Source organism: Mobula birostris, chromosome 4, assembly GCF_030028105.1.
Source record: "Mobula birostris isolate sMobBir1 chromosome 4, sMobBir1.hap1, whole genome shotgun sequence".
In the NCBI taxonomy this organism is placed as follows: domain Eukaryota; kingdom Metazoa; phylum Chordata; class Chondrichthyes; order Myliobatiformes; family Myliobatidae; genus Mobula; species Mobula birostris.
Genome location: NC_092373.1, coordinates 33128896 through 33147004, shown reverse-complemented (window position 1 = coordinate 33147004; position 18109 = coordinate 33128896). Strand labels below are relative to the sequence as shown.

The 18109-nt window shown below is 40.1% G+C and overlaps 1 protein-coding gene across 6 annotated transcripts in view; it reads right to left on the bottom strand.

The window, feature by feature from the left end:
- The window catches only part of LOC140196247 (disks large homolog 1), a 485196-nt gene that overhangs the window by 167009 nt on the left and 300078 nt on the right, over nucleotides 1-18109 (bottom strand). For all 6 annotated transcript variants that reach the window (XM_072255108.1, XM_072255109.1, XM_072255112.1 and 3 more), the window contains 4 exons: nucleotides 17032-17082; nucleotides 9824-9948; nucleotides 6892-7061; nucleotides 763-899 (listed from right to left, as the gene is read on the bottom strand). In XM_072255108.1, the coding sequence (XP_072111209.1) occupies nucleotides 763-899; nucleotides 6892-7061; nucleotides 9824-9948; nucleotides 17032-17082 (483 nt within the window). The remainder of the gene's footprint in view (nucleotides 1-762; nucleotides 900-6891; nucleotides 7062-9823; nucleotides 9949-17031; nucleotides 17083-18109) is intronic.

The following is an 18109-nucleotide window of genomic DNA, read 5'->3' as shown; positions in this document are numbered from 1 at the left end:
AACATCGCTTGCATGATTGTGTCATGGGCCCAGACAGTGGGCTGTGTCAAAGACGATCTTTGAGTTACAGTGGCATAGCAGTTGGCATGGCACCGTGTTCAATTCCCGTCACTTTCTGTGAGGAGTTTGTATGTTCTCCCAGTGACCACATGGCATTCCTCCAAATGTTTCAGCTTCCTCCCGCTTTCCAAAGACATATGGGTTTAATAATCTGTGAGCATGCTATGTTGCCAACAGACGCATAGAGATGGTTATAGGCTTCCCCAACACATCTTTAACTATGTTGCTCATTGACGTGAACGACACATTTCACTCTATGTTTCGATGTTCATGTGATAAGTAAAGCTAATTTTTAATCTGGTCTTTGTACTTCACAAGACTTTAAAGCTGGTAGTCAAAAATGCCTTATGGCGCATCATAAAAAAATTGATGGTCTTTGATTTGGACCCATTTTGAACGAATCTGAAATACAAGTATAGATACCTGCCAAGTTGTATCCAATTGTTCTTTTCCCAGAGCTGTACAGTTGTTCAATTTATGTTTTCAGAAGAAAATGTTTCCATGTTCAGAAAAATTGTTCATTTTCCTTTCGGCTTACACAAACTGGTTGTAACATGTTAACGCAATTGCTTAACAAGAAGCAGAACATTCAGTCATTCCATGACCTAAGCAGTTGAACAACCTCTCACCTGACTCAACCTTGTAAAGTTTTACAAATTGAATTGTGTTTATGGTTGACATAGAAAATACACTGAAACTTACTGCCAGAATTTTGTCGCCTATCTGCAACCGGCCGTCTTTATGTGCTGCCCCTCCTTCAATGATTTTGGTTACATAGATGCTGTTATCTCCAGGAATGTGTTGGTTTCCTACCCCTCCAGCTATACTGAAACCAAGACCTATAGGGGAATAAAATAAGAAAATACAATTCATATTTCAATTCATACAAATATTTTTGTTCAGGTGGGTGGTGGGAAGGTGAAGAGAAGTTATTCAAGCAGTCACAAGGTATTTGCTAGGCCAGTATGGCACAATTACATATTCTATGAGCTGAACACTTCCAGAGCAATGGTGACAAATATAATTGCAAATACATCATTTCTTCATCACTTTCCATTTTTACTTTCATTGGCACTAATTCCACATTATATTACTAAATACAACATGTTTTCTGACAAGTTCTTTGGGGGGGAAGTGCTGCTTAATGATGAGTGTTGATATCTCAATATAATGCAATGTAAGAAAAAATAGAATCAGAATTATACAGCCAACCTAGTCTGCACCAACCACCCACTTAAACACATCCCACTATTTATTCCACCCACAATCCCATCAACTTGAACCACCATTACAGATAAAACACAGAAGAAACCAAGAGTGTAGCACATGAACAAGCCCGTGGTATCTGTGCCGATTAAACCAATATGTTAAATTAAACTAATCCCTTCTGTCTCCACATGATTTGATATCCCTCAATTCCCTGTACAGTACATACATGTGCCTACCTAAAGGCCTGAAACATCAGCATGGTAACTCCTTACACCACACTCTGGCAGCACATTTCAGGCACCAAGTCCATGTATAAACATACTATACACAGACACACACTTTCACTCAATGGCCACCTTGTCAGGTACACCAGCTCCTTAAAGCAAGTATCTAATCAAGCAATCATGTGACAGCAACTCAATGCATAAAAGCACGCAGACATGGTCGAAAGGTTCTGTTGTTGTTCAGACCAAACATCAGAATGGGTTAGAAATGTGACTTTGACCGTGGAATGATTTGTTGGTACACGATTACATATTCTATGTGCTGAACATTTCCAGAGTAGTAGTGACAAATATATTTGTATGGACATCACTTCCTCATTACTTTCCATTTGTACTTTCTTTGACACTAATGTCACATTCTGAAATTAATAAATACAAAATGTTTCTTACAAGCTTACTTTCATTGGTGGTTTGAGTATCTCAGAAACTTGGGATTTCCACACAGAATAGAGTGTAGAGCAGTGGTTCCCAACCTGTGGTCCACAGACTCGTTGCTTAATGGCATTGGTCCATGGCATAAAAAAGGGTTGGCAACCTCTGCTCTCCAGAACACAGAGAATGGTGCAAGAAAGCAAAAAAAAAATCCAGTGACTGGCAGTTCTGAGAGCAAAAATGCCTTGTTAATGAGAGGAGAATAGTCACACCAATTCAAGATGACAAGCAGGCAACAGTAACTTAACTAACCGCATGCTGCAGTAGTGGTGTGTGCATATGAGCATCTCTGAATGCACAACACATTGAACCTTGAAGATAATGGGCGACAGCAGCAGAAGACTGTGAACATACACTCAGTGGACACTTTATTAGGTACAGGAGGGGGGGTGTGTGTGTGTGTGTGTGTGTGTGTGTTCTCTAGTAATTTTATGTATTGCACTTGTACTGCTGCCGCAAGTAGGGGACCGTGCACAATTCTGATTTGATGGAGACGGATGTGAGAGTACAGAGGAACATTTGGAAAACTTCTGAAATGCCCGCTTCGCTGCCGCTGCTACTGTGTGGTAACCAGAATCTCCGGAGCAGAAGGCCCCGAAATCCTCGGCTTTGCTTGTTTCAGCGCTCAGGGCTAGGTCGAAGGCGCTCGGCAGAGGATGGCGCTCGGGAGGCTGTATCGGAAGGGCTGGTCAGAGGCTCAAAGTTTTCGGACGGATGGACTCAGTGTCGGCTGTGGTCAGCTGCTTCCAAGGCATCGGCAAGTTGACGGTGACAGGAGGTTTATGGCAGGGAGTTTCTCCCTTTTGCCGCCGCTATCAGGGACTCGGGAGTTGATCGACTCGGGGACTTTTGAGACTTCTTTTACCATGCCCATGGTTTGTTCTTCATCAAATTACGATGTTGCTTTGCACTGCTGTAACTATATGCTATAATTACGCGGTTCTGTCAGTGTTAGTCTTTGGTTTGTCCTGTTTTCTGTGATATCGCTCCGGAAAAACATTGTATCATTTCTTAATGCATGTATGAATTTCTAAATGACAATAAAAGAGGACTGAGTGTTCTCATAATCTAAATAAAACAAATTTCATGACATACGTGAGTGGTGATAGACCTGATTCAGATACAGGTCTCTATAGTGGACCGAGTGGAAAGGGGGCATGGAGAGGGAAGTCATGGTTGAAGAAAGAGCAAGAAGGAGGGCGGAGGGAGATATTCTGTAATTATCAATAAACCAATTGTTTGGAATCAATGACCTTGCCTGGTGTCTCAGGGCTGGGTGTGTTTGCACCCATGCTATTCCCCACCCCTGGTGCTTCTTCTCTGTCATATACCCACACCCCTCCTGCAGTGCTCTACCCTCATCATTCCCAACATCCTTTGCCCCTGCCACCTAAAGTCCAGGTAGACGATGACTATCATCCTGCCCTCTTGAAGAGGTGACCAACTTTGTGAGACATGATTTCTTATGCACAACACCATGCTATCCCAAATTAGTCCTTCAAAGTTCAAAGTAAATTTTATTATCAGAGTACAGGTATGTCACCACATACAACCCTGAGATTCTTTTTCCTGTGGGCATACTTAGCAAATCTATAGAACAGTAACTGTAAATAGGATCAATGGACAACAAACTGCAAATGCAAATATAAATAAATAGCAAGAAATAACCAAAGCATGAAATAAAAAGACAGAGTCCTTAAAGTGTCCCATGATCACTGGTTGTGGGAGCAGAAGTGGAATGAGTGTAGTTATCCCCTTTTGTTCAAGAGCCTGATGGTTGAGGGGTAGTAACTGATCTCGAACCTGGTGGTGTGAGTCCTGAGGCACTTGTATCTTCTACCTGATGGCAGGAAAACAACATAGCCTGGGTGGTGAGGATCTTTGATGACGGATGCTGCTTTTCTATGACAACATTTCATGTAAATGTGCTCAGTAGTTGGGAGGGTTTTACCCGTGATGTATTGGGCCGAAACCACTACCTTTCATACGATTTTCTACTCAAAGTCTTTGGCGTTCCCATACCGGGCTGTAATGCAGCCAGTCAGCACACTTCCCACCACACATCTAGAGAAGTTTGCCAAGATTTTTGATGACATGCCAAATCTCTGCAGACTCCTGAGGAACAGAGGCGCAGTCGTGCTTTCTTTGCAATTACATCCATATGATGTGTCCAGGACGGGTCCTCTGACATAGTAACACCCAGGAATTCAAAGTTACTGATTCTCTCCAACTCTGATCCTCCAATGAGCACTGACTCATGGACCTCTGGTTTCCCTCTCCTTGGCCTTGCTGATATTGAGTGAGAAGTTGTTGTTATTGCACCACTCAGCCAAATTTTCAATCTCCCTCCTGTATGACGATTCCTCACCACCCTTGATATAGCCCACAACAGTGGTGTCATCAGCCTTTGCAATTGGAAATAAATCCTGTCTCTCTGAATCCCTTTGAATGCCACCATCAGCACAAGGCTCAGTGGCCTGCACTTCCCTGGCTTATCCATGCTGCCTTTCTTAAATAACTCCTTTGTTTCCTTCCCCATCTGCCTTGAACACATTCATCTATGTATAGTACTTTCCCATCGCCAAACTTTAAATTCTACTATTGGGCGATTAATATTTGTTATTTAAAATTTTGGACATGGAATTGGGATATAGCTCCAAGTCCACAATGGGTTAATCTTGAATGTAATTCTGTTTCAGGATTTTCATTGGGTTCTATTTTAGGGATCCCACTTCCTTTTGACTTTTCTAAACTGGACAAATAAATGGATAACCCAATAGTTAAATATACTCTTCGAATATGGTTTCAGTTTCGAAAATTTTTTGGACTGAATCAATTTATTCTAACTAGCCCTATTATATCCAACTTTCTTTTTCAACCTTCTTTTTTGAATCAAGCATATCTGGTCTGGAAAACAAACGGTATAATACGTTTTTTTGATTTATTTTCAGATAATTGTTTTATGTCTTTTGAACAATTATCTAATAAATATAACTTAACTAGATCACATTTTTTTAGAAACTTACAGATTAAAAACTTTTTAAATACTGCTCTTACTACCTTTCCGATTTCATATTCCACTGATATATTGGAAAAAATTTTGTATTTAAAGCTTTTTCTGAAAGTTTCTATAGCAATTATTTATAATATGATAAGGAAAATAAATCCAGATGTTTCCAATACAGTTAAGAACTTAAGCTTACCTTACCTACAGAGAAATGGCAAAAACTTTTTCAATTAGTTAACTCTTCTTCTGTTTGTGCTAAACATGCGTTGATACAGTTTAAAGTTGTACATAGGGCTTATATGCCTAAGGATAAATTAGCTTGTTATTACTCTCATATAAACCTTATATGTGATAGATGTCATTCTGAGATAGCTTCATTAACTCATATGTTTTGGTCTTGCCCTTTATTGAAGAAATATTGGGACAATATTTTTGATATTATTTCCACTGTCTTGAATATTGATTTACAACCTCATCCTATTACTGCCATTTTTGGTTTACCAATGATAGAAAAACAACATTTGACCTCTTCAGTTTGTCGGACGATTGCTTTTGTTACTTTAATGGCTAGAAGATCTATACTATTGAATTGGAAAGAGATTAATCCTCCTACTACATTTCATTGGTTTTCTCAAACTATATCTTGTTTAAATCTAGAAAAAATTAGAAGTGTCATTTTTGACCCATCTATTAAATTTGATGAGACTTGGAGACCATTTATTCAATACTTCCACATGATGTAATTTGACCCTTGCCAAATCTATTTTGTGATTTCAATATATTGGGAGAGGAGCGGAAGTGGCGACACTATTGGTTCTATCTGAGGTACTAAGATGGCCCTTTCTTTTTTTTTCCTTAGTTTTCCTTAGTTTGGGTAGATTAGTTTTTTTTAGGGGATTTTTTTTTCTTTTTCTGTTTGTTTTTATTATATTTTTATATTTTATGTATACTCCTTACATATTTTGTTGCTAATCTGTGTGATTTTGGGATGTTTCTAACTATGTGTTACTTGACAGTAAACTTCAATAATTATTATCAATTAATATAATCCCAATTACTATGTGCTTACTTTTTGTAATGTGTTTGATGTTGAAACTAATAAAAAGATTGAAAAAGAAAGAAAAAGAAGTACTTTCCCAGTGGTACCCAATTTTGAAGCCCATCAGCCTTATTTGTTGCACTCCGCATTCCAAATCTGAACTTGCCTGCCTTGACGCCTCAGTCTCGGTTCACCTGATACTGTGAACTTCCTAGAGTAGTACATTCAATACCCTCAGCACTTTGTGCACTTTCTTCTCTGGTGGTCTCAATCAAAATGTCAATCAAATTGATAGATCCAAGCCTGCAATCCACACTTATTTTTTGTATAGAGATATGAAGGGATAGTTGAAAAGGAAAAGTGAGTGACATTGCTGTACGGATTTTCCATTACCGAAGTGAATGGCCTTCTTTTATTCATGTTCCCAATCTCCTTTGAACCAATTCTCAGTCTGAGTTTATCATGGCAACCTTGTAGCATGTCAGCAGTCACCTTGCGTTTCATGTCTTGAACAATATCTTCCCTGAATCTTCACACTTTGAGGACACAAACCTGGGCTCTACAACCAACTCAGATGTATTAAGCTGATTATCTGTTGTTAAATGGTCAGGACACCTCTTAGGGCCTCATCAGAATTGTACGGTGCATTTACTCACATCACAGATTCCTCATCTGTGAGAATCTACAGTGCACTGCTGTAACTCTGCAGATTCATGGATATATTTGGGAAATCACTTCAGAGGAAAGGGGGAAAATGAACTAGAACTAATTGATGAACAACAACTTTAACAGGTGCAGATAGTGAAAAATTAATTTAACAGTTTTTTACATTTTCTTTTGATTGTATATGTATAACCTACCTTTTGGCCCTTTAACTAGTTTTATCTCTAAGATTTTCTCCGTGACTGGTTTCCTTCTTCGCACGTATAATCGTACAATTGATCCAGCCTCTTTTAAAGCTTCTACCGCTTTGCTGTGTGTTACTTCTCTTACATCTACATCATTTACTCGAAGGATGCAATCATTCACCCTAGAATTAACAATACAGACACTGAAACAAACTGCAAGCTAAACAGAATTTAAAGACAGTTGTGAATAAAGCTTTAACAACTGGTTACTCTTGCAAGATGATTCATGACTTAGAAAGAAATAGTGAAGAACTAAATAATGAAAGGGAAAGAAGAGGAGAGGACAATTAATGGGTGTGGTTGAAAAATGAAAAGAAGAAACAAGGAATACTGAAATATTACGGAGAAATTCAGCATTGTGACTAAATTTTCTGTCATAAAGCACCCACTGACAGATGAGCAATTGCTGGAAGTTTAGAATAATTCACAGGAATTTTTCTGGGGATGCATTTTAGCTAATTGTGAACTTTTCCAAGTTTTGAACAATTTTCTATACTTCAATAGCATGACTTCTATAGAAGGCTCATTGGTAAATAAGCCAATAAGAGTACATTAATCTGATTGGGGAAACAAATTCAGAGAATCAAATCTGTCTTTGCCAGCAGCACAAACTGGGCTGCTTACACATAATGTGTTTTGTTTTAATACCATGCTGATTTTCTTTGTCCATCAATAAGGATCAATATAAATCATGAAGCATGGATGGACGGACAAGTCATGGAAAGTGGAAAGACAGGCAGAGAAGCCTTTAATAAGGCTTCAGAAAAAAGGAGTATAAAAGAGGCTGAAAAATCGATAAAAACTGGTCTGACTTCAACAACAGTATTCTGTGCAGTTTACGTCACTTCAATATTGGAGGAATATGAATGCATTAGGGAATCCAAGCAAAGGTAGAAGGGAGATAGCTGGTATAAAAATGTGAATAATGGCTATTTTCCCCCTCTTTCGGTCTACATGAAGGTTCTCAACCTGAAATATCAATTGCCCATTTACTATACCTCCATAGATCCTGCCTGACCAGCTGATTTCCTCCATTGTCTTGTGTTGCTTCAGATTCCATCATCTGCTTTCTCTTGTCTCAAATGTTCTGCATTGAGCTTGTCATATTGTCACACAGAATTTTGGAATCATTGTTCGTCCTTACACTGCCATTAAAGTTCAAACTTTAATGGGAATAAATAACAAAACGAGAATGCTATTCTTTTGGTAAAAGTAGGCAGTTCCATCTTTAATGTGTCAAATATGAAACAGCACAGTTGAAAAGTTGCAAGAATTAAACAGCTTGATCATTTGGAAACTGGATCATTTATGTCCAAGCAGCACATGAAACAATGAGAGAATATATTGAATACTGATATTTGTCATCCATGTTCATTTACACTGGATTATGATATATATCATCCAAATTCTGGGTTTTATCTTGTGATGGAAACGTTTCAAACTGTTATAATTATATTGAGCTGTGAACTTCATCTGTAGGACCTTAGAGAAAATACCTGAAAATCTTCTTAACATGGAACAGAAAATGTGAGATGAAACTGAGGCATCCTCCTGAAATCAAGGGGTGACTTCTATATTTAGTCCAAAATCCTAGCGATTGGGAGATGAACAATTTCAATTGCATTGGTGTTTATAAAATATTGTCATAGATTTAATCAGACAGGAAGGAGTCTGGAGGGAGGTGAGAATTTAAGCAGGAAGCTTACAGGGACTACTTGTGCCATTTATTGCTATTGTGCTATTTCCTCTCTTTTGTATTTAATACATTTTTAATGTCTTCAATTAGATTATCCCTCAATTTGCTATTCTGAAAAGGAGCAGAAACTGCCCTCATCATTTAAATCATTAAAGTGTGCTATAATTCTGATGAAAACACAAGAGACTGCAGATGCTGGAGTCTGGAGCAACAAGCAGTCTGCTGGAAAAACTCAGCAGGATCTGTGGAAAGGAAAGAATTGTTAGTGTTTCAGATCGAAACCTTGCATCAGGCACTTCTGATGCAGTGTTTCCACCCAACATGTCGACAATCCCTTCCCTTTCATAGATCCTGCTTGACTCGCCGAGCTGCAACTGCAAATTGCATAGTTCCAGTGACTCCCTTCTGCACTGATACCAAGAATATCTGCCCTGACAAGCTATGCTCAAAGCTGGACGCTATGCAGCAAATAAGATCTGATAAAGACTCCACACAACTAAACCTCAACTTCTGCACCCTAATATTCCTATTCATGTTAAAAGAGAATTTTATTCTGTAGCAACACCAAAGACAACGGTGGTCCCACTGGTGCTGTTCAGTTTGGTCAGACTGCAGGCAGTTTTATACACACAGACATGATAAATAATGCAACATAATATACAACATTCTTCAGCCAAGGTATCTCTTTTGTCCAACAGAGGCTGCACATAATATATAGACAGTGTTTACTCATTTCTTAGACTAAATTGGTCCCCAAGATGAAATGTGATTGCGAAGGCTGTTTTCAAATTCACAGCCTGCAAAAATTGATTCTCTATGCTGTAATACAGAAGTGTTCTGAATACTCCTAATAATACGCTTTTTTTAAATTTGAAAAAGGATCATTAAAATTGAAGTGAGGAAATACATCTGTGCACTCCTTATGAACAATGCAACCCCTGTTGTTGAAATTGTTCACATATTCAATTATGCTCTTGTATTAATTATGAATTCTAGTGGGTATATTTACTGTTACAATCATTGATATCTGAAGTTTTTAAGTCTGCTATAAAGCATGAAGGCTACATCTCACCAATAGCTAGGGAATCTGGTGGTAAGATTTTCGGACACCCATAATGCAATCTCAAGAATACACTTGACTGAATGAAAGTTCACTTTGCAAACAGCCATGCGCCCAATGAGACTTACCGCAGTCTTCCGTCCTGTGCAGCTGCACCTCCTGCAATGATTTTTGTAATGAATATACTTGGATCATCACCAATATGTGGATTATCGGTGCCACCTGCAATGCTGAATCCGAGGCCAGAATTTCCCTGAACAAGAGCAAGCACAGACAATAGAGGATAAAAATTATGTGCTGAACACATGGGACAAAACTAGACCAGAAGACACAGGAGCAGAATTAAGCCATTCAGCCCAGAGTCTGCTCTGCTATTTCATATGGCTGATTTATTATCATTCTAAACACTATCCTACTGCCTTCACCCTGTAACCTTTAATGCCATTAATAATCAAGAACCAATCAACCTCCACTTTTAATATATCCAATAACTTGGCCTCCACAGACCTCTGAGGCAATGAATTCCACAGATTCAGGATCCTCTGGTTAAAGAAATTCCTCCACATTTCTGTTCTAAAGGGGCATTCTTCTATTTTGAGGCTGTGCCCTTTGGTCATAGACTCCTCCACTATCGGAAACATTTCCTCCACGCCAACTCTATCCTTGCCTTTCAGTATTCGGTAAGTTTCAATGAGATCCTCCCCTCATTCTTTTAAACCTCAGCAAATACAGACCACAAAGCTAGTCAGTGAAGGTTTCATTTTCATATTACTTAAAAAAAACACAAAATGTTAGAAATATCAAACAGCTGAAGGAGCAGCTGTGGATAGTGAAACTGCTAAGATTTCAGGCCAAATGATCTTCTAACCAGCTAGTCAATGTGTGGTTCCAATGAAAGGCCTTCAATTAAAATCATAATTCTCTCTCCACAAAGCATGTTATGCTATTCGTTGACTGCTTTATAATTTTGGTAAAGGAGGTTGTTATGTTTTATAACTTCAAAACATTAAAATAATTCAAATGAAACATGGAAGTTCAAAAAGACAACTCAAATCTTACTTAAATATTAAATACACAACAGAGGCAAACTACAGAATTGACCAAGATGGAGTACACTTGCTCTCAATCAGAATATAATGCCTAGGCATTACTAACATTAGTAGAGTTGTGGACAGTGTAAAGGACAATCAAAGAATACAGCGGGATATAGATCACTTACAGATGTGGGCAGAGAAGTGGCAGATGGAGTTTAATCTGGGCAAGTCTGAAGTGTTGCACTTTCGGAAATAAAGTAAAAAGGAAAACGTAAGACCATTAATAGTATTGAGGTACAGAGCGTTCTTGGGGGTCCAAGTCCATTGTTCACTGAAAGTGGCTTCACAAGTGGGTAAGGTGGTAAAGGTAGCGTATAGCGTTCTTGCCTTCATTGGTAGGGGTTGAGTACACGAGTAAGGAAATTATGCTGCAGCTAAATAAAACCTTGGTCAGGCCATGCTTGTATTGCATGCAGTTCCTTTCGTTTCATTTTAGGAAAGATGTGGAAGCTTTGGAGAAGGTGCAGCCTGGATTAACTGGTAAGAAATAAAGAAAAACTAGACAAACTTCTCCCTAGAGTGTCGGGGCTGAGGAGAGACCTAAAAAAAGGTTTTTAAAATGATGTGAGGCATAGGTAGGTTACAGTCAGAATCTTCTCCCCACAGAAGAACTATCAAACACCGGAGGACATGCTTTCAAGGACAGAAGGGGAAAATCTAAAGACAACATGTGGAGCACACAGAGATATGTACACAGAACAGGTTACCAGGGGCAGTAGTGGAAACAGACAATTTGTTGAAGTTTAATTGGCTTTTAGATTCAGATATGAAGGGAATGGAGGGATATGGATGATGCACAGGAGAAGGACATTCAGTATAAATTAGCATCAAGATCGGCACAATATCGTGGGTCAAATGGTCTGCTGAGCGCTATACTGCTCTATGTTGTACATAATTAGGCTTTCCTCTCTCATAGGAAAGGTAGTTAGTTCTGCATTAGAGGTCATGCCACAGTTAATTACATTGTTACATTCTGCAACAGTGAACAAATGCCCCACGTCTGAATCCAAATATTTGACATAAAACTGCAAATAAATTATTCTGAGGTGTCAATAAAAAGTATTAACTCAGACCAATGAAATCACTATTTATTTTGCAGCTGGCCATAAGCAAACATTATTATTAACGCAAAGTGAAGATAAAAATTTAGTCACAGAATGGCTCATTTCATATTCATCTCAAATGTCAAATAGTTCACATTTAATTACGTGGGATTATAAAACACAACGTACATTCTGTATTGCATGTTAAGAAAAAAATATTCTCTTCAGCAGACAACTCCATTGTGAAACAGTAAAAATATTAAATTTTCCATGAGTCAGGAATGGCAGGGATTGCCACTAGAGTTTGCTTGGCCAAAATCTAGTTCATGGTTCAGCCAATGCTCTAATGCAACATGCAGGATAAGAACGCAAACAACAGGAATTCTGCAGATGCTGGAAATTCAAGCAACACACATCAAAGTTGCTGGTGAACGCAGCAGGCCAAGCAGCATCTGTAGGAAGAGGTACAGTCGACGTTTCAGGCCGAGACCCTTCGTCAGTCCTGACGAAGGGTCTCGGCCTGAAACGTTGACTGCACCTCTTCCTACAGATGCTGCTTGGCCTGCTGCGTTCACCAGCAACTTTGATGTGTGATGCAGGATAAGAATTCACTTAAAATCATAACCTTACTTGTTACCTAAGGTACTTTGTAAACCACATCAAGAATGATTTGTATTTGATAATAAACTGCTCTACACAGCAAGCTCCATACCAAAGCCAACATTTGAATCACTGTTGTGATAATTTTGGAACTGTCTGAATTTGCCCACTGGAATAATGGGTGCAACATACATAAAAGCTGCTGGTGAACGCAGTAGGCCAGGGCTTCAACTGTCTGAGGCAGAGCACTCTGTCCTCAGTAAGGGCCGCACCTTTGTCCCCCTTCACCCACACCTCAGTGAGTTCCGCATTCGCCATGACACTGAACTCTTCTTCCGCCAGCTCTGTCTTCGAGCCTACTTCTTCGGCAAGGACTCTCCCACCTCCACCGACAACCCCTTCTCCCGTCTTCAACCCTCCTCCTCTTCATGGACACGGCGCTCTGGTCTTCTGCCTGCTCTGGATCTCTTTATTGCTAACTGCCGACGGGACATCAACCGTCTCAACTTCACTGCACCTTGTTCCCATTCCAACCTCACTCCTTCAGAACACTCTGCTCTCCACTCCCTCCGCACCAATCCTAACCTTACCATAAAACCCGCCGATAAGGGGGGTGCTGTTGTAGTCTGGCGTACTGACCTCTACCTTGCTGAAGTACAGCAACAACTCGCGGATACCTCCTCTTTACCCCTCGATCATGACCCCACTAAGCAGCACCAGGCCATTGTCTCCCACACCATCACAAACTTTACCCACTCAGGGGACCTCCTATCCACTGCTACCAACCTTATAGTTCCCACACCCCCCACTTCCCGTTTCTACCTTCTACCCAAGATCCACAAAGCTGCCTGTCCAGGTAGACCCATTGTCTCAGTTGCTCCTGCCCCACCAAACTCATTTCTGCATACCTCGACACTGTTTTATCCCCCCTTGTTCAATCCCTTCCTATGTTTGTGACACTTCTCACGCTCTGAAATTTTTTGATGATTTTAAGTTCCCTGGCCCCCACCGCTTTATTTTCACCATGGATGTCCAGTCCCTATATACCTCCATCCCCCACCCAGAAGGTCTCAAAGCTCTCCGCTTCTTTTTGGATTCTAGACCTAACCAGTTCCCCTCTACCACCACTCTGATCCGTCTAGTGGAATTAGACCTTACTCTTAATAATTTCTCCTTTGGCTCCTCCCACTTCCTCCAAACTAAAGGTGTAGCCATGGGCACTCGTATGGGTCCCAGCTATGCCTGCCCTTTTGTTGGCTTTGTGGAGCAATCTATGTTCCAAACCTATAGTGGTATCTGTCCCCCACTTTTCCTTTGCTACATCGACGACTGTACTGGCACTGCTTCCTGCACGCATGCTGAGCTCGTTGACTACATTAACTTTGCCTCCAACTGTCACCCTGCCCTCGAGTTTACCTGGTCCATTTCCAACACCTCCCTCCCCTTTCTAGATCTTTCTGTCTCTGTCTCTGGAGACAGCTTATCTACTGACGTCTACTATAAGCCTACTAACTCTCACAGCTATCTGGACTATTCCTCTTCTCACCCTGTCTCTTGCAAAAATGCTATCCCCTTCTTGCAATTCCATATCTCTGCCACATCTGCTCTCAGGATGAGGCTTTTCATTCCAGGACGAAGAAGATGTCTTCCTTTTTTTTAAAGAAAAGGGCTTCCCTTCCTCCATCATCAACTCTGCTCTCAAACGCATCTCTTCCACTTCACGCACATCTACTCTCACCCCATCCTCCCACCACCCCACTAGGAATAGGGTTCCCCTTGTCCTCACATACCACCCCATCAGCCGCCGGGTCCAACATATAATTCTCCGTAACTTCCACCACCCCTAACGGGATTCCACCACTAAGCACATCTTTCCCTCCCTCCCCCCTGCTTTCTGCAGGGATCGCTCCCTACACGACTCCCTTGTTCATTCGTCCCCCCCATCCCTCCCCACCGATCTCCCTCCTGGCACTTATCCTTGTAAGCAGAACAAGTGCTACACATGCCCTTCCCTCACTACCATACTTCCTCCCTCATTACCATTCAGGGCCCCAGACAGTCCTTCCAGATGAGGCGACACTTCACCTGTGAGTCAGCTGGGGTGACACACTGCATTTGGTGCTCCTGATGCTGCCTTCTATATATTGGCGAGACCCAATGCAGGCCGGGAGACCGTTTCGCTGAACACCTACGCTCTGTCCACCAGGGAAAGCAGGATCTCCCAGTGGCCACACATTTTAATTCCACATCCCATTCTCATTCTGCCATGTCTATCCACGACCTCCTCTACTGTCAAGATGAAGCTACACTCAGGTTGGAGGAACAACACTTTATATTCTGTCTGGGTAGGCTCCAACCTGATGGCGTGAACATTGACTTCTCTAACTTCCATTAATGCCCCACCTCCCCCTCGTACCTCATCCATTATTTTTGTTTTTATATATATATATATTCTTTTTCTCCCTCTGTCCCTCTCACTATACTCCTTGCCCATCCTCTGGCCTTCCCCCTCCCCCTTTCTTTCTCCCGAGGCCTCCCATCCCAGGATCCTCTCATATCCCTTTTGCCAATCAACTGTCCAGCTCTTGGCTCCATCCCTCCGCCTCCTGTCTTCTCCTATCATTTCGGATCTCCCTCTCCCTCTCCCACTTTCAAATCTCTTACTAGCTCTTCCTTCAGTTAGTTCTGATGAAGGGTCTCAGCCCGAAGCGTCGACTGTACCTCTTCCTAGAGATGCTGCGTTCACCAGCGACTTTTATGTGTGTTGCTTGAAATTCCAGCATCTGCAGATTTCCTCGTGTTTGCGGGAATAATGGGTGATTAGTTTTGTTAGACGCTTCTTCAGAAGCTCTACCATTCCTGTCTTGAACATTCATGCAATTATTGCCAATCCATCATGCTAATTCACTGAACTACTTTTCATGGGGAGAAGACTAATACAGCAAACTCCCTCAGCTGTTTTTATATACCTGAATTGAGAACATTAGATCAGTGAAAAATATCTGCATAAGATTCAGCTCCTCTGTGGTTAAGCGTATGCACAATGAAACATTTTCCCATGAAATAAACAGATGTTTGACAGTTTGATGGGAATATTTAGCAGATTTATAGTTAGAAGTGGCTTAAAGTAACAGCTTGGATAAAGACAAGCACTTTGGTTCAAATCCTATAATAAATCAGCAAGGATCTTCCCCAAAATACAGAATGAAATGTTTCATACTGAAATAACTCTTGCTGAGGCAATTTACTTGACTACAATTTGACTGGATATTTGACAAAAATGACTCAATGTACAAATTGATATGGAACTGCCAGAGTGGAGAATTAGGAATTCTTTTTTTTTGCCAATACAGTTAAAAATGAATAATTAATGACGACCAATGAACAAAAGCAGCAACAGGGTCTTTCTACAGGGGCACAATGAGAGCATCCCGACTGGCTGCATCACAAGCTCAAACTGGGCATGGCACCTGATGATGATGACCTCCCTTTATCGCAGGATTCTGCAGAGAATGGTGCAGACAGCTCAGCACATCTGCAGTTCTGAACTTCCCATGATTCAGGATAATTGCAAAGACAGGTATGAAAAAAGGGCCCAAAGGACCATTGGGCACCTGAGTTACCCCGACAACAATCTAGTCCAGCTGCTGCTACCATCCAGGAAATGGTACCGCAGCATAAAAGCCAGGACCAACAGGCTCCGGGACAGCTTCTTCCACTAGGCCATCAGACTGATTAACTCATTTATTATAAATTACTATGATTAAACACTGCACATTTAGATGGAGACGTAATGTAAAGATGTTTACTCCTCATGTATGTGAAGGATGTAGGAAATAAAGTCAATTAAATTCAATTCACAAGTCCTGGAAAAAGGACAGGTGAATAAGCATCTTATATGAAAATAATTTTTCAAGTTAGAATAATCATGTGGATGTGTCACACTAGGGAAATAGGGTTTCAAAACACCTTAAACAACATAATAAATATCATTTGTACATTTGCATGACAACTTTTCTTGTTAGGAAAATAGGAAGGGGCTGTTTTGTCTATTATATAATTAAAGCTGTTGAAAGATTTTCCGGTAATTAAAGAACGATTCTAGGCGCTCAAAGTAATATCAGTTCCTAATCCCCTGGTACAAAGTTCACATATCAGTTAGACAAAGCAAAGCAAAATTCTGCGATCAATCTGTTAACCAAACTCAAAGCTGCATTAGAAAATTGAATCTCCTGTTGCATAAATCAAGCATATCGAGCAAATAACTGGTTTCATGAAATACTACATCACGTAACAGCAGATTTTATACGTTTCACATTTCGTTCTCAAATTCTAAATAGTTTACAACTACGATGGTTCCAACCCTACTCGAAGTTGTAAATAGACTAGTAATTGCTGTGCCTTTAATGCTTACATGAATAACTGTTCAGCTATGGTGCATCACGCTGAGTTACCAGTGGAAGCTTGCTTCAAAATGTGTTTGAATGAGATTATCAAAGAAAAAGAAATACATTTCTTTAAGACCCAAACTCAGTGAATTTTAATGAAAACTCCTGACATCTGAAAATATCCAATTATGAAAGATAATACAGCTCTTACCCTTTCCAGCGTGATTTCCTCATATTCATAGTCTGTATCAGTACCATTGACCTGCAAAAGTCCCAAAAATGCAAGTAAATTGTGATGTCAGGTGAAACAGTTAGGTCATATTAAGAGAATCTTAAAAGGCTTCACATTACAGTTTGATGGGTCAGAACTGTCATCATGGTTCTGGTAACTTGATGCCTCATTTGGCGAACACTTTGTAGTCATAAGAGATAAAATGAACTTTTGAACTGAACTGCATTTTCAATCTAGGGATTTTATACCTTCAACATTTTAAATTGAAGATAATAAATATGGCAGTTGATAAAACTCATTGCTTAACCCTGTGCAACTGTACACCTTACTGCAGACATTCATGATCCACTAAGCTGAAAGCATACTCATACTGATTGTACTTAATGAAAGTAACATTTGCAATTTTTTTCCATAGTGCAAATATATTAGATTTTATGCCATTAAAAAAGGAATCAGTAAAGTGATGAATTGCATTGTGGCCTCATTACATTTAATGTAGCAGAGAAAACATTAGCACATTAACATAGTTTACAGTTTAGTCAGTGCATTTGATATAGCACAACTTCAATTGTTGTTAACTAGCTGCAAACTGGAAAAGCTAAATTCATTAGGGTGTAGAAATTGATACTTAGAGACCACACAATTGGCTGAAGGGAAAAACCAAAACCTGAAGTGGTCCATAAAATAGAAAGTGTGAAATCTAAGTAAATGAAGAACGATAAATGAAGGAGAAATGGTCATGCCAAAACACAAACAGCATCTTTCCTGAAACTGACTGGATACTGGTGTAAATATTGATAGAACAGGGAAGCAACAGTGATACATGGGCAGCAGAGAGAGCGGCAAGCAAACTATTTTATTATAGACATAGGGGACATTGGCTATATCCTCAACAGATTTGAAAAATTACCAGACTAAGGGTGGTGCTAGCATGGTTAAATATTGGCTTCTAAAAGACAGAAACAGTAGCACCCTACCCAACTCTGTCTTTATCACCCATGTTACTTGGTGGTTAAATGTAAGGCAGTATAGTTGTTAGGTCAGATGAGGATGAGGT